Source organism: Protomyctophum bolini, assembly GCF_963924005.1.
Source record: "Protomyctophum bolini genome assembly, chromosome: 3".
NCBI classification, from domain to species: domain Eukaryota; kingdom Metazoa; phylum Chordata; class Actinopteri; order Myctophiformes; family Myctophidae; genus Protomyctophum; species Protomyctophum bolini.
Genome location: NC_137864.1, coordinates 5,941,852 through 5,964,256, shown reverse-complemented (window position 1 = coordinate 5,964,256; position 22,405 = coordinate 5,941,852). Strand labels below are relative to the sequence as shown.

The 22,405-nt window shown below is 42.3% G+C and overlaps 1 protein-coding gene across 1 annotated transcript in view; it reads left to right on the top strand.

Moving 5' to 3' along the window:
* Positions 1–6,983: 6,983 nt before the first annotated feature.
* LOC308311841 (voltage-dependent T-type calcium channel subunit alpha-1I-like) overlaps positions 6,984–22,405 on the top strand; it is a gene marked incomplete at both ends in the record, with an annotated part of 172,535 nt that continues 157,113 nt past the window's right edge. Inside the window, 2 exon segments of the mRNA XM_080758617.1 lie at positions 6,984–7,073; positions 10,961–11,094. Coding sequence (XP_080614743.1) covers positions 6,984–7,073; positions 10,961–11,094 — 224 coding nt within the window.

Below are 22,405 nucleotides of genomic sequence, written 5' to 3'. Positions count from 1 at the left end.
AGAGTCTGACCCGGAATACCATATTTGGGCATGGCTGATGTCATCATGTCCTCTTTGTGATTGGATGCCACAATTGGGCACATCTGAAATTCCTTATTTCTATATCCTATATCCTCCAAGACTCTTCATTTCAAGAACCCATGCAACTCGCACCATACTGAGCTTCCCTATGTCTTCAGTAGTAACCTCTTGACGAAATATGGAACTTCAGTCTATTCAGAACCTTTATTTCGTACCCTGTTGGTGGTCAGTCTGGCATTAGCCAGACTGATATAGACAGGTCGTTTCGAGGAAGCAATCTGATTGGTTGAAACAGCCTTCTAGCCGTGGGTCAAACGAGCACCACTCCACATGTAATCAAAACAAAGAATTCAGCTGCTCTGTTTTCCCAGAGCGCTGCAGCAAACTAGATGGCCTGGCTAGCTAGTTTCTTGGGACATTTGTGGTCGTAGTGACTACATCTGTCATTAAAAATATATATATTTTCTTAGTTTTAAGGGTAAATGTTGTATAATTGCAATATTACACTCAAGGGTGTGGTTTAACGTGATTATTGCCACTTCAGTGACGCTTGCGGAACTCGACTATACACCTCGTTCCTGACCGCATCCCTGTCGTGGCAATAATCACGTTAAACCAGTACCCTCTCGTGTAATGTTGCTTAATTCACTCACATTTCTCCAGAGCAACGTCTGAGTGAATCCACGTAGGTATAGTCACTCAAAGCCATCCCTGAATAACACAGACAAGACATTGCTGGTTATAGGTTCTGATCATACACTATACAAGAGAAATTCCTGGTCAATAATGGTACAGTAGATGAAGAACAAATGGGTGGTCAATGACAATTAAATCCACCCACTGTGACTGAACCACGTCTCCCATGTGTACTTTACTGCCATGCATTAGCTTGTGTAGAACATCAATAAAACATGCCTCATTGCAGTGCTGAATATTTCCTTTTAACCCATTCTGAACGGGAACCCATTTTGGTGTTGGCATCATGTTATGCTTTAGCTATTGGAAAATAGCAGATCTACAAGCTCATAGCGCGCCACCGAGTGGCGCGCTACGAGCTTGTAGGTCTGCTATTTTTGAAAAATCGAAGAACGACTGACATTTTTAGAATCTGATCTCAGGTCAGAATGGGTTAATCAGACCCAGTGTGTGTCCAGTGGAAACCTGGTATGAATCTGATCTCAGGTCAGAATGGGTTAAATTACCCCCCATTGTACGACATGCATCAATTTAATGTATGACTTAACATGTACAAGTGTGTGTGTGGGTGTGTGAGTCAATTGTCTGTATGATGAATGTGTGCACGTGCATGTGAGCCTGCGTGCATCGCATGCGTCCGCTCGCGCGCGCGTATGATTGCTAGGAGTGTTCCAGCAGAGGTGCTATAGATAGAAAGCTCATAACTTGTGATGTAAATAATGAGATCCAGAACAGTTGAGAATTAAACAGAATAGAATTGAATAGACTTTATTTTATCAAATAAAGTGCTTCATAATCTGCCTAAAAACAGTGCATAATTCAATTAGTCTTTCTTGATTCAGTTCATCTATCATATTGAATTCCGTCCCTATAATGTCCTCGGCTACTAGTCGCACAGTAGCAGGGTAGAAAGGGCTGGAGAAGCGTGTTGTGTGGGTGGAGATGCTCTCTGGCCGGTGGTGTCTCAGCAGTCGATCACTTATTCCCTTTTCAAATGTTTTATTATCATCCAACAGCACTTAATTGAATGAACAGTATATCCATGTTCCTTTGTCATTTCACAAAAATAAAGGTTTAACACATGTAGGCTACTACAATCATTGGAACATGGAAAATCCACAAAAGAAAAATATACAAAAACATTAACATTTAGTAAATGTACTTGTAAAAGTAAGGATCATAAACCCTGACCCTCAAAATGCTATAAGTACTGTAATTGTAACAAAACTAAATTTAGACAGATTGTGCAAGGCAATTAAGGCCAAGGCAGTTTAATTTGTATAGCACATTACACAGCACATAACCCACAGCAACAAGGCAATTCAATGTGCTTTTACACAGACCATCTAGCAGAGGAAACACAATTAGAATCACAGTTAGAATCACATTATGCATAAAACAAAACAAGTACTGCAATTACAGTGCAGAATAGAAAGAGAGAGAGAGAGAGAGAAAAAACGAATTATTCTGTCAAAGTAAAACAATTCTGGTCACACACATGCGATAGGAATAAGTTAATTGTGTACGGTATAGCGTTATTCATAGTCTGATTTATGGGTGGTGAGGTGACCACCGCAACTACAACATGACGTCACGGAGCCGCGGTGAAGAGCAAACCACCGCTCTCCACAGCCCTTCTCTCTGTTTTTACTCACCACCGCTCCACGTTAGTACAGCTCCGGTGGTCACCTCACCACCGGAGCGGTGGTCACCTCAACACCGAAAATCCTGACTATGAATTTGTACTACTTTTCTTTTTCACTGCTGCACAACCATGCAATTGCCTTTCCTGGACAAACGTTGTGAGCTTGTACATCTGCTATTTTCCGAGCGAAATACCCGACTGCAACCGAACATAAGATGACTTATCTCTTCTCCACTAGTCCCTCGATCCTGCCTAACATTTTTGTCTACTTTTCCGTTCCTATACCCATCCTCTGGGTGCCCGTCTTCCTTCTCACCTTGCACTCATGACACCTGATTGACACTGGCTTCTTGCTCCATTTTTGCATAGAAACAGCCCCACTGTGTTTATGAATATTGTGGTCACAATTTGCACTTGTGGGTAACTTTTGGTACCTTGAATATGGGGAAATTATATCCAATAATTAGGAAAGATGATATGTATTTAGGACAGTCTCCAAGCACATAGCTGTATACAAGTATACAACAGGTGCCATTTGATGTTTCTCACTCTCATTGGTTATACATGTCTTGCTCACCACTTTAAATTCCTCTTGGAAATGAAGTGTCTGTGCAGAATCAAACACTTAATCACAACCTCCCTGGTTTGATTTCTGCTGGAGTTGTGTATTGCTTACAGTCCTCCCCATCTGCCCAGTCTCTCTCTACTACTGTATCTGAAGTAAATGCAGAAAAGAACATATTTTTCTGGGCAGCAGTATACAGTATCTATGTGGTTGGTTGCATTTTTATTGAGGCGCTGTCGCCACCGGGCCTGCATGGCTCTGTTATCAGTTTAAATCCTGTCAAATACTTATAACTGGAATGCAGCTTGATTGTGCACTTTATTCACTCAGTTCATAAGCAGTCAGTCCCAATGGATGTAGTTCGGAATGAGTTTCTGAACGAAGCAGAGTTGTATATGCCTCCACCACCACCGTACCGTTACGGCAGGGAACCCCAAACACTCACCCACCATGCTGGCATTATCTTTAGTACAAACCAACACAATGCTCCTTGTACATAATTTTTTGCATGCAATGATTTAACCCATGAATTGTCATGTCAATGTGAATGGGAAATGTGCCAAATTATAACTAAAACAATTAGTTTTGACTGTAATGTAAAAGTGGAATGATAATTGTATAGCTACACTGACAACTGCATTGTTTTGCATTCTGTGTGAACACAATCAAACGAGAAAGTGCATGTGTGTTGCCAATTGCTTTAATAGTGTAGGGTTTTGAGGCACTGCAAAGAGAGAGGAAAAATGATAGTTACATTTGTATCACAATAATGTGTGAAATCCAAGTCGCCACTTGGGTTTGGCGTAATCCTTTTTGTAAATAATACATGAGTCAAGAAGAGGGAATTGTGTGGGCAGGAAGGATGGTGTGTCTTTATTTAAACATCTGCACTTGCTGAGTGTATAGCATGCACTCCCCCACAATCAGAGACAGACTTCAAGAACCTCCAGCTCGGTAAACTGAATTGGCAACGAAGCGTGGGGTCCCGTGTCTCATTGACTGTGAAGGAAGGGCATTGATCATTACGTACGTCGTACGCTATAGAAGTCAGACTGCTCAGAAAGCAGTGAGAGCAATGGAAAAAAGGGAACCCTGTATTCCTTTCCTCCTTTGTTTCTATCATCACCTGGGTCATGACATCGTAAATGTAGGATCATAAGTGTTACAGGATCCATTTGGTTCCATTTGTCTGAGATTAATGAATACTATAAGGATTTGACTGTGTGCAAAAGGACATTAACTCACCTTGTCACACAGAAACATATACTATAATAGTTTAATAGTAATTCAGTCAGATGACTCTGCTATACATTTTTGACAGGTGCTAGCTAGCCCCTCCTATATTCAACTACAGTGTGTAGATCTTTGTCATAACACAAACATTAAATGCCATTGACAATGAATGGAGAATAAAGGGCATTCATTTAAAAAAAATCGATTCAAATTAGGAGAAGTCGAAAGTAAAAAATAATAATTAAAAAAAACATTTTAATTTGTTTTCCCCATATTATTTTTGCTCTATGTGTGCGTGTAACGTGTGTGTACTAGTATAGTATACTAGTACACACACGTTAGAGTCTAAGGTGTGAACAGAATTCAAACTGTAGGATTGGTTATTGTCACGGACATAAGCCATTCTTTCCCTTTGCATCGAGTTCAGCCACAGCCTTAATTACACAATAACCTGCAGCTGTGTTCTCATTTGATGCGCGCTCTCAGCGTGTCCCACTAATTGACTGGCTGTTGAACTGCTGCTGTGTCAAAGAAGTACAGAGAAGCGCCCAAACTTTCTCTCCAAACTTTCTCCCCACCACCCCCGTGCTGACAGTGACCAGCTTTACGCACGGGACGCATGGATTCTCTCCGTCTCCGGTCAGTGCGGGTTGTTTGCAAGTCAGAAAAGACGAAGCTTGAGGACGTTATGCTTGGAGTTGTTGTCGGAGGAGGAGAAGGAAAAGTTGTTGTTCACGGAGGAGGAGTGAACGTGGAACGTGGAAGGTAATAGTAGATTGTATTCTGAATCTGATAAAGCCAAACTGCTGCTGCGGCTACAATAATGTTAATTATACCTATGACGTATGTCTTCTATTGTGTTCTCACTGTTCTGAAGGTACACAAAAAATCTTTACCTTTGTAAAAAGGTATTTTGCCGCTGTGCTGCTGCTGCCTGCTGTGCTCAGTGAGTCAGTGTGCTGTGCTGTGCCAATTTTATGCCTCGTCTATCAGACTGTAGCGTTCTCTTTTCTGGTCTATGTGCCAGTGTGTGCGTGCGTGTGCATGCCTGCGCTGTTTAGTATATGTTTTGATAATCAGCGCCTTGCCATAGATAGGTGTGTGTGTGTAGCCTATAGCTATGTGTTTCTGTGCCATATTGGAGAGGCCACTGTGTGCGCTCGCTGTGTGTTTACTGGCTCCGTTTGACATGCTCCGTAATTGAGAGCGCGCACCCCCACACCCGCTCCCTGTTAAAGTCCTCCCGGGCCGCCGGGGGTCTTCCCAGTCGAGTAATACAATCACGTCACAATACATCAGAAGATCAGAAAAAAAATAAAAAAAATAATAATACAAGGTATACAGTGAAATTACATAGGTTTACAAATAAAAAGCTAAAACAAATTTCAAATAAAAGCCTACAGTAGTTCAGAGTTAACTTTTGGTACCTTGAATATGGGGAAATTACTTGACTGGGTGTGGTAGGGTATTTAGGACAGTCTCCAAGCATAGCTGTATACAAGAACAGGTGCCATTTGATGTTTCTCACTCTCATTGGTTATGCATGTCTTGCTCACCACTTTCAATTTCCCTTGGAAGTGCAGAATCAAACACTTAATCACAACCTCCCTGGTTTGATTTCTGCTGGAGTTGTGTATTGCTGACAGTCCTCCCCATCTGCCCAGTCTCTCTACTACTGTATCTGAAGTAAATACATGAAAGAAAATATTTTTCTGGGCAGCAGTACAGTATCTACAGGTATGACTATGTGGTTGCATTTTTATTGAGGAGCTGTCGCGGGCCTGCATGGCTCTGTTATCAGTTGAAATCCTGTCAAATATACTTATAACTGGAATGCAGCTTGACTGTGCACTTTATTCACTCGGTTCATAACCAGTCAGTCCCAATGGATGTAGATCGGAACGAGTTTCTGAACGAACTCGAAATACTGCAGCAGAGTTGCATATGCCTCCACCACCACAAGTTGCATTTTACATCCATATTATTTTTCTCTCTCTGTGTGTGTGTGTGTGTGTGTGTGTGTGTGTGTGTGTGTGTGTGTGTCTGTGTGTGTGTCTGTGCGTGTGCGTGCGTGTGCGTGCACGGACGGTGCAAGCCTGAGTGTGCCTAAGTGTACATGCATGTCTGTCTGTGTCTGAGTATGCACAATGAAGCTACAGTACGCTAGAATCAAGTGGAGAGGGCTGCTTCAAGAGGCTGGCCCTCAATCTATGTTTAAAGTTACAGAGTGAAGTTGAGGAGTTGGCAATGTGTGAATTCCAGAGTAAAGAACCTCTGACTTTAATGGAGAAGTGGCTAAGTGGTACGGCTGAAGTGGCTAAGTGGTATGGCTGAAGGGAGGATGAATATTGTCTAGTATTATAATCATGAACTTGAGAGTTGATCTTAAAATATTCTCTGAAAGGTGTAGGAAGCATATTTGGAAAGGTAAGTGCATTTATAGATGAAAGAACAGGACTGTACTTTGTTAATGTCATAGATAGACAATGTCATAGTCTTCAGGTTTTATATAAATATTGAACCAATGAAAAGTATTAACAAGATGTTGTGACTAAATAATAAGTACTGTAGATCTGGATCAGATAATTATTTTGCAACCATTTTGATTTCCACCTTGACGGCGATGGTATGTATAATAATGCCACCGGCGGAGGCATAATAAACATGTACAATATGTTACAGCGAAGATAACGGCATGTTTAATGCTGACTGATGATGTTTATCACGATCACTTTGTTTTGACGTACTTCACAAGGTACTTCTGCCTCTGTTCTGTTCTCCTTAACCCTTGCCCTGTGTACGTGGTTCGAACGAGTCAGCATAATGGTGATCCTGTTGAACTGCGTAACCCTGGGGATGTACCAGCCCTGCGAGAACATTGACTGCTCCTCAGATCGCTGCCAGATCCTGCAGGTACGCAAGCGCACGCACGCACGCACACACACACACACACACACACACACACACACACACACACACACACACACACACACACACACACGCCCCGTTGGAAAGATGTTGTTGAAAACACAGTGCTCACTGTCGGGAAGGCAGCATATCTGTACAGTACTTGTCCCGCTGTCTCACCTTCCCTCCTCTTCTCTCTGTTCCACTCGCCCGCTCCCTCACAAGCTGCATGTACGTACCTGACACTATACTCGACACTACCATGTTCACTGTATGTAACCTGACACTACCATGTTCTAACCCTGTAGGCTATATGTACAGTGCTGTGCTGTGCTGTGACTCACTATCGACATGTTTGTTGGAATTATATAGCTATAACCTGTCTCCTCCTCCTCAGAGTACAACACACCTCAACAGCTTCTCCCACCATCTGACAAAGTGCAGAGTCGTATTGAAGCTGTGTGTGTGCGCGCGTGTGTGTGGGGGTGTGTGCGTTACATGTATGTACCTAACATAGCAGCTTTCACACTCTTAACTTGAGGATGGTTGGTGGTGTGAGTGTGAAGGAGGCGTTGGTTTCCCAGAATAAAGGAGTCTATTCAGACACATTACACAACACTGATATTAAACACTGACCCTCCATGGTCCCGGAGAGTATAGAAACCAACCCAACCAGTCTGCTGTGTCCTGTTGTCTCTGCAGGACAGGTCTCTGGAATTAGTGGCACTTTGACCCAAGTGGCATCAATTCCCCATCCAATTACAGGTTGACAACTATATAAATTGAAACGCTCCACTCCAGGAAATAATCAACTGACTTTGCTGAACAATAAACACTTTCATTCTTGGATGAAAACATAACACACCTTATACAAATACATTTGAAAGGGAAAGTTAACTTCTTAAAGCTGCCATCTATATAATTTGAGGGAGAATAAAACATGAGTGTTTGTAGAAAACTGCGGTTGTTGCATTTGGTGTCCCTGCTCTTCTGTTAAGAAATGCAGATCCTTTGGTGCCTAAAGTATAAGCTGAAGAACCAGTAGAACTTTTTTTATCTCTAAAGAAACAGGCTGAGGATTAACGGGTTGTTTGTAAAACAGAGGCGCTGCACACTAATAGCACCTCAACCACGTCAAAGAACTGCTGACACATGCACCCACGCACATGCGCACGCAATGCGCACACGCACGCACGTGCACACACACACACACACACACACACACACACACACACACACACACACACACACACACACACACACACACACACACACACACACACAGAGAGAGCACTACATTGATTAGGAGTGGGAGGTGAGGCTGGTGTGTATACTGTCCTCCAGTATAGTACCTATAGTGGGTTTTTTTATCTCAAGTTCAACATACTTGTATCTATAGACGTCATTCAGTATCAGCACAGATCAGCACCCCCACACACACACACACACACACACACACACAGTCAATACAACTCCTGACCGAAAATCCATGGCCCTATGCAGTGGCCAGCTATAGGCCTGTGCTGTGCACACTACATATATACAGTAGCTACATGCACAGCACTCACACAATCTATAAACCCTCCGGTATCTATGGGGTATTTATTTGACCGTGCTGTATCGAACAGTATACACACTACACAGTAGTACACTACACGGTAAAAAAATAAGCAAATCCAGTTTCCAGGGTGTGATGGAGTGATTGGTGAATATGCCTCGTATACACAGTAACATCTGTGTCCATGAGGTTCCATTTGAGTTTAATTAACGATAGTAGTTACAGCTGTAGACGGATGGATGGACGGACGGACGGACGGACGGACGGACGGACGGACAGACGGATTAACTGGTCAAGGCCTTCCCTACTATACATTTCAAGAAATCTCTAAGAAGAGAATTCCATGCACTCACTCACGGAACTGCCCTTTAGTTTAAGGCACTTTATTCTTTTCTAATTGGCATACTGCAGAACAGACAGCACAACGTAACGCGTTTCGGCGCATAGCCTTCGTCAGCGTTGCATTCTCTACATTATAGTAAGGGCATTTTATCAGGTATTTGACCAATCTGGGAACTAAATCGTTACCAAGCAAAATTTCTTCACCAATGTGTTTCTAAAGGTGTCTAATAACATGTACTAAAAGTTTGAAATTCAACTCCCGGGGGAAATTGAGTTATTGGCATATTATGTGACCATACCCATAACATCCTATATAAAGAAAAAAAGTCCAAATTTCATCATTCTTTCAGTAGCATGTAACATATGAAACTAGGCGGTTTGGATATGGCCTAATTTAGCCCAAGGAGTGTTTTTTGTGCAAAACTAATGCTCGGAATGGATTCAGAATCATGAAAAACCCCTAGTTTCATATGTCACATGCTACTTAAAGAATGATGACATTTTGACTTTTTGGCCTTACGGTATATAGGATGTTATGGGTATGGTCACATATTAACTCAATAACTCAATTTCCCACAGGAGTTGAAATTCAAACTTTTAGTACATGTTATTAGACACATTTAGAAACACATTGGTGAAGACATTTCTTGGTAACGATTTAGTTCCCAGATTTTCATAGATAGGCCTACATAACATCTGACTGAGAATGAATCTGTTTCACTGTTAATATGTCGTTCTTTTTGTGTTTATATCATCTCTCTCTCTCTCTCTCTCTCTCTCTCTCTCTCTCTCTCTCTCTCTCTCTTACTCTCTCGCTCTCTCACCCTCTCTCATGTGTGTTTAAAAAAAAGCCCTTGAGACAATTCCAGGGTTGAATATTCCACCCCCACAGTTGAAAGAGAGAGAAAATTATGGGCAGAGAAGAGTAGAGACATTTAGAAAGAAAAAGAGGCGGGGTCACCGGGGTGAGGGTTGAGAACAGGCATTGCAGAAATGTCATAATATTTACTGGTTGCTGAACTTTCACGACAATTTGTAAAGGTCAAAGTTTGCAACTCTTGTCTATTTCCCACATTAGCATGCAGTCACTCCACATGCCCTTAGCAGCACATAACACAATTTACTGGCACCGGGCCAGTGAGTAAACAGCCTCACAATGTCACCGGTTCCATTTCAGATGGTGCTGCCTGGAGTATTTCCCTTTGAAAATCAAATTACAGGCAACGTGGAGCGCAACGGCTCCCATGATATAATCCTCCATATATGCCAAAGAGCTAATCGAGGCATTTTGCTCACAGCAGCACACACACTTTGATTTATTTAGATTTTATTATTTAATTAAGCTGGTCGAGAGTCGATTTCCCAGCTTAACTGTGATTACTGTTCAAACAAATTACTTTCAAATCATTAGCCACCTGTTATGAACCAAACTACTCAAGTAAAGGTGGGGGGGGGGGGGGTGCTGCTTGGTGGGAGAAGATGACGGTGGGAGGGTGGGAGGAAATAATAAAAGAGGAACTTTATGAAGGAAAGAAAGAAAGAAAGAAAGTGGATGACAGAAATATAAAAAGAGTCGAGGGACAAAAAGAGAATGACTGAGAAACATTACACAATGAAGAGAGAGGGAGCGAGACTTGACTTTGTAGTTTGACCCTCCAAGCAGACTTTTTCAATATTGCTAATACTAGCCTTTATCTACCGTCGGTTCTGCCTCTCGTCTCCTCTCACTTTCATTCGGCGTGCTTCGAATTCCGTTCAGAGTGCTTTACTGGCATAACACGTTGTCTCGCATTGGCAGAGCTATAGCCGGCCTCGCAACAATAGCAATAATGCCACAAGACAAACGGTAGCCTTTAAGTGGATTAGTGTAAACATCAATAGCATTCAACAGAACTTGAAAAATCTGCGGAAATCTAAATCGGAAAATCTTCTTCTCGCCCTGTTGTTGCCTGTTGGCCTCACTTGTTTCTCTTTTTCTCTTCCTCCTGTATAGGGCTTCGATGCATTCATCTACATCTTCTTTGCCGTGGAGATGGTGGTGAAGATGGTGGCTCTGGGAATCTTTGGCAGTCGCTGTTACCTTGGTGACACGTGGAATCGTCTAGATTTCTTCATAGTCATGGCGGGGTGAGCACCTCCTCTGCTACCTTCCTACTGTATCTCTCCTCTTGCCACGGTCAGAACTCGGTTCTCACTCATGTCCAGGAATGTGAAATATTTGGAAATCAGATATCTGAGGGGGACAAAAAGTGATGCCCACCCTTTACCACCATGACTCAATCTTGGGCATGCGCCATTTAGGAAAACTCCAAATATTTTGAAGATGTATTTGAAATTGGCAGATCTACAAGCTCACAATGCAGCTTGTAGCTCTGCCATTTTCTAAAACATTTAGATATGTTTTGTTGTGGTTCAAAGTAGGCTACTTGAGTGTTGATGTTGAAGTAATGAAAATGGCAGCTTCTTGCACAATGGATCCATAATTATTCTAGAGAGTTCAGATGGTGAACCTTCAGTAGTGGCAGTTAAGATGTCTTTTGAAATTGAGCACTCAAATTATATTAGGCTTTCACAAAGTTGCAACATATAGCCTTAGCTGACAATGTGAGTATTATTGTATATATACCAGTGCAGCAGTGCAGTAACTTGACAATAACCCAGCTCTGAAATGTTGAACAGTATTATGATGGCTTCATTGGCTTGCACTGGAGAAATGTATTTTCTATAGTCTCTGTCCCAATAGGACTTATGTTTGTTTCTCATATTCAGTCTCTCTTGTGCCTTTCGGCATCTGATGCTTTATTTTTAACAGTCTCTCTTTTTGAATTAGTTTCCTTTGAAATCCTCTTCAAACAGAGCTACACGCAAACTGTGGCTTTGAGCCATGTCCATGGAAAACTGCCAACTTATGTCTGCTACTGTAGCTAAGTGCAGCTGTGACGTATTGGGACTGATTTGACGTGTTTGTTGACTGAAGCTGACTGGAACTGGAATTTAGCCACATTTTGCCAATTACCATTTTATCTGAATGGATGCTAAATGCGGTATGTGACTGCATTGTGACAATCACTCCACTGCACCTCTGCCTTTGTTTACATTGGGATTTGCGTTTGTTTCATTGCTTAAAGGTTTCGTTTTGTTTTAGTTTTCTTGATCGTACAAGAACTACCAATATGTGACAGTTATGAATGATGACCACATAGCCATTTTCAGTAGAAAGTGAATGTGATGAAATCGGCTTTAGACAAAAACACAACCCTTTTTGAGTGGTGCAACCACTCCTACAACCGTCCTTGTCTACCCATGTACCCATGTGTCTACCTACCTACGTGGCCATGAGCACGAGTATATGAGTTATTAGTACCAGTAGGCGGCGCCAGAAACAGAGAGGGATAGGGGGGGGGGGGGATTGCAACACTCAGTTCACATGGGTGTGATTTTTTTAATTAGGTTTATATAAATAATGATAATTTCCAACCTCAACAACAAGCCGAATACCCATTATTACTCTAAAATGTTGCTGATTGTATCATTAACCCATTCTGACCGGGCACCCATTTTGGTGTTGGCATCATGTTATGCTTTAGCTATTGAAAAATAGCAGATCTACAAGCTCATATCGCGCCACCGAGTGGCGCGATACGAGCTTGTAGGTCTGCTATTTTTGAAAAATCGAAGAACGACTGACATTTTTTAGAATCTGATCTCAGGTCAGAATGGGTTAATCAGACCAGTGTGTGTCCCGTGGAAACCTCGTATGAATCTGATCTCAGGTCAGAATGGGTTAACGACATGAACCCTATTCTGGGCATGTCAAGAAAAGGCGAACATTGAGCTAAAATAGCAGCTTGTCAAGCTCACAAAGCGCTTGTACTGTAGATTGCCTATTTTCGGTGAAGAGATTCAAGGTTTATGTACAGGGGGAAAAAGCAGGGGACCACCAAGTACAGTATACGGACCCTGGGGGTCCACGGTCAACGAAGTATCGTAAAAGTGGTTGGAGCTGTTTTGACACGGCTGGCCATTGCACTGTAGAAAAAGCATGGAGGATAGACGAGCTTTGATCTCCACCCTGCTACATCAATGCAACGTTGCTGGAAGCACCAGTGAGTCTGCACGCTGATAAGAGACATTTCTGCACACTTGGATCTACATGATGTAGTGTTTCACTTTTTATCATCAGGGCATAGCCTAGAGACATTCAATTATGGACCCATTATGGACCATTATTGAATCATGTATGGGGAGATGACGGTCTGATAGACCGAAACCAACCCATTTTGACCTGAGATCAGATTCTAAAAATGTCTTCTACATCCTGACAGTTTTCTGAAAAAGCCATGTTTCTATGTCAGTCGTTCTTCAATTTTTCAAAAATAGCAGACCTACAAGCTCGTAGCGCGCCACTCGGTGGCGCGCTATGAGCTTGTAGATCTGCCATTTTTCAATAGCTAAAGCATAACACAATGCTATAACACCAAAAGGGGTTCCCGCCCCAAAATGGGTTATAATGAAGTGAAACACTTCATACTTAGATATATGCAGAACTCTGTCTTGTCACTGTAGTATGAGGAGAAAGCTCTTGACAGGTGCACGGAGGTATTATCCATCACCTTAAAGGAGTCGTACACCCAAGAAATGGCTTCAATGGGTTGTGAAATCAATAGAAAATAAGCCATTTTTGGGGTTAACTACACCCTTAAAGGGACACTTCACCCTTTTTGCAAAAACATATATGTTAATGACGTTTAGGAGCTTTAGAACACTTTCCTGGGGGTCTTTATGTGTGTAATATGTGGTTTTAGATATTTTAGATTGTAGCAGTGAGCCTGTTGTCTCTGATGTCATGGACACTGGGCTCACTTCCTTCCTGGACTACAATTCCAATAATTCTTTGGTGCACTGCTCCTCCTTGTGGATAGGGGGGAGAGCTCTTACTGAGACAACATGTAGTCCAGGAAGGAAGTGAGCCCAGTGTCCATGACATCAGAGACAACAGGCTCACTGCTACAATCTAAAATATCTAAAACCACATATTGCACACATAAAGACCCCCAGGAAAGTGTTCTAATGCTCCTAAACGTCATTAACATATATTTTTTTGCAAAAAGGGTGAAGTGTCCCTTTAATGTAAAAAGAAAAAGAAAAAAAAGATTTATTACCACCATAACAACAGTTAGTTAGATCATAGTGCAACACATACTGTGTTGCACGGTTAACTTTAAAATAGGTGTCTATATTGCCATCTGTTTGTATGTTATTTAATTTGTCAGGTTAGTATGGCTTCAAGTCTTGAACCTTGTCACCTATATAGTATACAGTATAGAGAAGTCAAGCTGGAAAGCTTTTCCTATACTTATACCGTATAGCATATAGTGGTGAATGAGCATTCTACTGTTTCATCGTCACCTCATCAATCTGAATGACGGAACTGTTCATTTTGTTACCGTATGCCTGCCCTGCATACAGTAAGTACTGCAGTATGCGGTCTTGCCTGGGTGCATGTGTCTATGCAAGCTCTTGAATTATTTTCATACTGACCTCCCATCTCATAGCAGACAATAAGAACATTCACTCACGCACGCACACGCACGCACACACACACGCACCGTTAAAAGGGTGTGGGCGATTTTGCCTGAGACTCTGGGCGCAATTGGTTTAAATTGTCTCCACTTTGCCCTATCTATCTATACAACAACTGGCTTCGAGGTAGACTCTGACAACCAAGAACTTCATATATAGTCTGTTGCGGAAATCGGAGTTGTTGCTGTTTGCATTATGCCTTATCTGCAACTCTATAGTAGACAGTATACGTATAGGCTTTGCTTTTTCCACTTTTTTTTTTTTTGGTTTTGTTTCTGACACAAGTCTGACTCTGATCTATCGATCATCATCAAACGTAAAGAGCCAGCTGATCCACTGCGGTTGTCCTTTTGTCTCTGCGTGCGAAGCCCCAAAACCCTTAATGTGCTGCCAACATAAACAGTAGATGAGCCGGAGCTTATAGCTCGAGTACTGGAGCGCTGCCCCCCCCCCCCCCCCCCCCCCCCCCATGCAGAGTTTGCTTCTTTGGCAGCCAGCAGGGACTCACAGAGCGTTGTTCATTCAGAGCGCTTTGGAGTTAAATGATGAGTCACATAATGTTTGGGCAGCTGTAGATCCTGTGGTTGTGTGTTTGGAGCACTTTGGGGTGTTATGTGTGTGTCTTTGCGTTTGCTCGTGCATTTTCAGATTGCGGTTATTAGATCACGTACAGTATATCTAATGTCAGGAAGTAGATCCAAAAAAACGAATCGTGAGTCATGACTGCCCGTAAGCATGCCTAAATGGAAAGACAGTGAGTGGGTGTGTACACTTTCTACAGTATTTAACACTTTCAATGCTTTTTTACTGCAGTTCAATTATATGGAAACTTTAGTTAGCCTACTGGTTACCTTGTAGATTTACATTATTATTACCAAACACAATAACCGCTTCAGCCCCATATTTCGGCCATTTGAAAATAGCAGATCTACAAGCTCACGGATGCATCACGACGCGGCGCATTGCGAGCTTACAGATGGGCTATTTTCAAAATATCCTTTATGCATTTTTAAATGGGACATTCTTCACAATGAGTATACTTTAACTTTTTGGTTCTTTAAGTATATTTCGATGCGAATACTTTTGTACTCATGTAGCCTATACATCTTGAGAATACTCGTCTTCTACTACTTTTACTTAAGTAAAACATGCGAGTACTTCTTCCATCACATGATAATAATAATAATAATAGCTCAAATTTATATAGCGCTTTTCTAAATACCCAAAGCGCTTTACATAGGGAACACTAGGAACAGACTTTAATATGAAAAAAACAAAGCAAAACATAACGGATACAACAACAGTACAGGGTTAAAAAGATAAAAGGATAAAACGAGGCCTCAGCTGGATCACACATTACTATGAGGTGTACGGTACATACATACGGTCATACACCTCTTTCAGTACCCTGGCTTCCACTGACACTGACACCCCAGACAGCTATAGTAGTAGTAGTAGTAGTAGCAGCGCCAATATGTGTCATATAATAAGCAGTCAGTTATAGGCCATACCACAGCAGCATACTGTATAGCCGCCTCTAACAGGTGCCACAGTGATTATGTACACATGCTGTATGTGCCAGCGCAGCACCCAGCCACGGCGTCACGCTAATAACCCATTCTGACCTGAGATCAGATTCATACGAGGTTTCCACTGGACAACACACTGGTCTGATTAACCCATTCTGACCTGAGATCAGATTTAAAAAAATGTCAGTCGTTCTTCGAAGTTTCAAAAAATAGCAGACCTACAAGCTCGTAGCGCGCCACTCGGTGGCGCGCTATGAGCTTGTAGATCTGCTATTTTTCAATAGCTAAAGCATAACATGATGCTAACACCAAAATGGGTTCCCGTTCAGAATGGGATAACAGTCGCCTCCCAGTGAATGACACTGATCCTAATGCATCAGTGCGCTACGCTAGCCCTGCCTCAGGGAGCTAGACGAGGAGAGAGAGAGAGAGAGAGAGAGAGAGAGAGAGTTACCAGAGGGAAGCACCAGTCGCGGCATTATATGCCATTATATCGTTGTGTTTTCCACTCTTGGGACATTTTGTTGTGTGCAGTGGTATCCATTTTGCCTTGACCTTATGACGCGTGTGTGCGTGTGCGCGCGTGCGCGTAGCCACCTTCCTCTTCCTCCGCAGAGTAAATCCTTATGCTTTTCTTCTAAGCTAAATGAAACAAAAATAGATTCTATATAAAACAACGTGAACAACAGCCAGTTTATTAAGCTTCTGCATCATCCGTAGTGACAGAAATATAACTTCCTCTGTAGTTAGTTTAGTTAGTGTGACCGCTTTCCCTCTACACCAGAACTCAAAGTAAACACAAGAACAATGCCATTACTCATCTCCGGCACGCTCAGCCCACTAACCAGTTAAAGGCACATACCCCTGTGTATAGGGTTACAACATGTGCGGGACTGTGTGTGTGTTTGTGCGCGTGTGACCCCTTTTCCACCGGTTTAATAGTTCCCAATGGGAACCAGTTAAGTTCTTTTTGGTCTTCAGTCCATGACCCAGAGCTCCAAAATTGGAACGTTAATTATGAATTGAGTGGGCAAAACGATACCAAAATTGTTTATAAGATCAATATAAGTAAATTAATATGATAACCCTTCCACATAGGGTGACCAGATGTCCCGATTTGTGCGGGATTGTCCCGCATTTCAATTACTTTTCTTGCGTCCCGCAAATTGAGACGTTGTCCCGCATTATGATAGACGGGCTCCAGTTTTCAAATGTGCGCTTTATCTGTGGGTCTGTGGGAGAGCAGCGGAGCTGCAGAGGCTGTCATGACAGGGCCAGGGGGCGGGCCGTGACTGTGTGTGTGTGTGTGTGTGTGTAGGTAGGTAGGATTGGCTGTCAATCAAACAGCCGGGCAGAGAGGGGGAAATCAAATCAATGCGGTGCGGCAGCGGATAGTTTAGTCTTGTGAAAACAAAACACAACAAAACAACGCACGAAACACAGTACAACGATTTAGCGTCTTAGCTAAAACATGGAGGAGAAAGGGGAAGAAAATGAAGTGCAGTTGCTTACAACAAGCACAGGGAAACTATTTATCCGTGGGTGAAAGACGCCATGCAGTGCAAGGCATATTGAAAGAGTCTTCTGTGACATTTGTAATTAGAGTCGTTTCTCAGTGACACACGGAGGAGGTGAATAACGACGTGAAGCAACGTGTTGATCAAAAGGAGGCTTCACGGAGCATGGACACGTTTGTACTAAAAACCAAAACAAGAAGAAAAGGTAACAGCAGCTGAAATAACTAGTGTTTACCACACAGTACAACTGAAAGACTTTCAGACTTGTAATGGACAACATAAACACCTAAAAACACCTAAAAGGTGTATATCCTGGCTGTGCTGCTATATGGTGGAGAAGTGTGTTTACAGTTTAATTTATTAAGAGTTGCCTCCAATGCTGACCAATTTTGATTTATATTTCTGGTTTAACTTTTATTTATTTTACCTGTATAATTTCAAAATAATTTGCAGTAGTTGGCTTTGTTAGGAGGAGGATACTTTGATAAAGTAAACATTTATTTATTGGTTCCTTATTGGTTATTCATGCCTTCACAATCAAATCAAAGCCCCTTGGTTGGTTGGTTGGTTGGTCCAGTTGTATTGGTTGGTTGGTTGGTTGGTTGGTTGGTGAATTGTCCAGTTGTATTGGTTGGTTGGTTGGTTGGTCTATTGTCCTGTTTGTCCAATAATAGTTCATTTAAATGCATTTCTGTTAAGTTTCTTTTTTTTTGCATAGTAGTTATATTATAGTTATTATCCTCATAATCCTATTATGTGCTACTGAATCAACCAGATGGCGAAGCATAGATATGCTATGTGAGGGGCAGAATAGAAATGTCTAATTGAGGAATAGAAATGTTAATACTTTTGTTTTCGTATAGACATTATTCACGCGCACGACACAACCCCAACATGGTGTTAACAAATTGGTATAGTTTTGCACACTGAATTCATAATTAACGTTCCCATTTTCCTATATAATGCCTCATTTGCATATTTTAAAAATTGTAATAAAATAAATCATTGTCTTCGTGTAAGTAATCAACTGAGGAAGTTTCATGGTGTTAACAAATTGGTATAGTTTTGCACACTGAATTCATAATTAACGTTCCCATTTCCCTACAGCAGGGGTGCCCACACTTTTTTGACTTGAGAGCTACTTTCAAAATGACCAGCTCAACAAGATCTACCCACCGAATTGCTGAAAATAGTTTAATATGTACCTGAGTGCTTTGAAATAGCAGGGCTGGCGTTACAAGTTGTTACAAGACAAATACACTTGGAATGGGAAATAGAGGAGCATACATGCCAATATGTCGAGTTCTTTGTATTTAATTTGTAATGCTACCAACGTTATTGTGCACAGCAACACTCTTGAAAACGAAATATTGCATTGTGGGTTTGAGCTTTTGATGTCAATGAATTTATTTTTTACATTTAAATTAAATATTCTTCAGGGGCATGTCATGTGATCTACCTGCACAGCCTTTGTGATCTACTGGTAGATCACAATCTACCTTTTGGGCACCCCTGCCCTACAGTATATAATGCCTCATTTGCATATAATTAACGTTCCCATTTTGGAGCTCTGGCTCATATAAGAACCAAAAAGAACTGAACCGACCGGTGGACAAGTGGACGTCTTGCTGCACGTCGTCCGTGTATCTCCTCTCGCAATCCTCTCTGTCAGCTGGGGCGCTTCCGAAGAGGCTGATATGCAAAGCTACACAGCATATTTGTAGCTTTGCTTTGTAGCTGAAGTTGAAACTATATAGCTCAACTTTTTTTGCAGCTTTTGCAGCAGCTACAGACGTTGGATGTGTCTTTGTGTCTTCATGTCGCTGGCTTCCATTGAAAATGAATTGTAGACTGTTTATATACTGCATCTGCCCGTGTGAACGCAGCATGACAGGTGGCAGCCTAAATTGGCTGTATAGGTAGATACAGTAGCATTGTTACAGTGATTAACAAGTGCAGCAGTCTCTTCCTCTAAATGACTGTATATTATTGATATACTATCAACATACCCTTAAGAGTGTGAAATCCTTCTGAACAATATTATTTTTCTTGGTTGTCAGCGTCTACCTTGAAGCCAGTTGTTGTATAGATAGATAGGGGAAAGTACAGACAATTTAAACCAATTACGCCCAGAGTCTCAGGCAAAATCGCACGTCACCCACACCCTTTTAGCAGCCGTGTGTGTGTGTGTGTGGAGAGAGAGAGAGAGAGAGAGAGACAGATGCTGTAGGTTTGAAAGGCTGACAGAGTGTGTCTGTTCATACTGAGAGTGGGCTTTCTCATTTAATTAGCGGAGCCTGGATGATGGCTGCCTCAAAGGGTGTGAATGTGACGGCTGATTGATGTGTTCTACCACTGCCTGTCACCTGCTACATTACACACACTGATAGACGGAAGAGGATTATGTGCAAACCGAGCGCTGATTGGTCTGAGTGAGGACCGAAACCCCTCTCTTCACTTTTTTGCACCTGCCTACCTGTCACCCTTTCTTGAAATGATTAATAGTAATATTTGTCAGGTGAAAGAAGCAGATGTCTGCGTAACGTGTATGTTTCTGTGTCGGAAACCTCGCGGCGTTCCTTTCCGACGTTCTGTTCCGTGGTTCGATCATTGTGATTTGTTGTGGCTTTGCTGCTGCTGCTGCAGTTAGTTCATAACATTAGCTGATAGCTGTCTGTCTGTCTGCCACGCACCCCCCCACCTTGGCTGGGCTGCGCGGTTTCACGCCCCGAGTTTAGTTTGAAGTTATATCGAGTGACTTTGAACATTGCAAACGTGTCAAATGACTGTAGTATGCGCCGTGTCGGGGACTCGGGGTGAGCTCTTCCCCCGTGAGTGTGATCTGCTCTGTCTGCAGCCTGCGTGCCTGGCAGGGATATTATTTGGCGTTGCTTGCTGACTCACTCTCATTGGCCAGAGGCAGCCAATCAGGATGTCGCTATACTATGATGGGCAACCAATCACGAGGAGGTCACTACTATGATGACTATAGGTCATCTACATTTGATGAGCTTTCATTAGTCAGGTTTCACCTGACAAAATGACATATTTTAGAGCCTTTGGGCTGTACTTTGCGTGTCTTAAGTACCAGGTCTTATTACTTAACTTAAGACCTGCATGGAGGCGTGGTCAATGCTCTTTGGACACTAGCCAAATGGCATTGACCACGCCTCCAGGTCTTAAGTTAAGTAATAAGACCTGGTACTTAAGAAACGCAAAATACAGCCCTTTTTATTTTCTTTGTTGTCAGTGTGCGAGCCTCTTCTGTTTTTTTTGGGGACTTCATTAATAGCTCATTGAGCCTGGCTTTATGTCTGGTAAGCCTTGAGCTAGAGCGAGAAATGTTTTTACTTTATTTATGCAAATAAACATCTTGCTTGTCCTCATGTTTGTAACTTTGTATTCATCCAAGTGTGTCCACTTCTTTCACACAGTAATTTAACAATATAAGCGTGTACAAATGGACCCAAAGGAAATTAACATCTTATGTGGGCCGTTCATTCAATCTGCATTTCTCCGTGTGGCTGCCTATGTATCTGTTGGTGTTTCCGGAGAGCAGATGGGGAAACTATAATTAATCCATTTCCTTTATTTATTCATAGCCAATTATTTTGCATCCCCTTTCCTTTTTGTGTTGTCAGTTGTCACTGCTGTTGTTGTATTCTATGGGCTCACCTGCCAGTGAGTGAGGAGCCCCCACCAGGAGGGTCGGAGAGACTTCGTCCCCCTCCTCCCGCCCAACACCCCCCCACGCTGATATGTTTATTTATTTATTGATTTGACGGGGACAAAGCTCATTCATCAACATGTCAGTTTTCACTTCAATGTAAATGGGCCAGAGTTAGCCAAAGCTACATTTCATCTGTAGTCCCTGGGCACTAAGGCTCTTAAAAATGAATGATAAAAGAAAGACAGAGTGTAGTGTGCCTGCACACAACACCATGCGTTGATGCCATGTGTGCATATGTGCAAACCACCCAGTCCGTGGGATTACGTGCTTTACGTACATTTATTACCCTCCCTCGAACCCACAACCTCTAAAAGCCGGCTCTGTGGGTTCCGTTCATATACCTTCCACCTCCAAGCTGAAAAATGTTCTAATGATGCCAGCAACTGTGTATAGTGGCTGAGATTGGGTTGGACCCTCTGGCTGCATGGTCAAACCATGATTGAGCACATGGTCAACCACAGTTGCCCGAATCTCATTAGATATGACCGTTCTCCTTGTTATTTCTCCTCTTCCTCTTTCTCCTCATCCTCTTCCTCTCCCTCCTCCTCCTCCTCCTCCTCCTCCTCCTCCTCCTCCTCCTCCTCCTCTCTGTCCATCTACTCCTCTACCTCCTCCTCCTCTCACTCTTACCCCTCTCCTTCTCTGGTTGTCGATCTCTTCAAGGTTCTCCATTGTTCACCAAACAAAACAGAGGCTCTCAAGTCCCTTTTATGCTGCAGTGCTGATTGCAAATTGCTCACCAGACCTGAATGTTTAGAGATTTGACTATTTGTGTGTTGTCGGTTGATGCTTTGAGATGTTATGTGAGAAGTGTGTGCAACAAATGAGCATTGTGTTGAGTGTTTGGACAGCAAGGTGTGTTGTAGGTTGATGCTTTGAGATGTTATGTGAGAAGTGTGTGCAACAGCTGAACATTGTGTGTAGTGTTTGGACAACAAGGTGATGTGTAATGGACATCAGAGTGTAAAGAAGGAAAGTCAGAGTCTAACGCAGATAAGGGAGTGTGATGTAGTGCAAATTGTGTCGAGCGATTAGGTACACAAAGTGAAGGTTGTGCGAGTTGTGCCAAGTTTTCAATT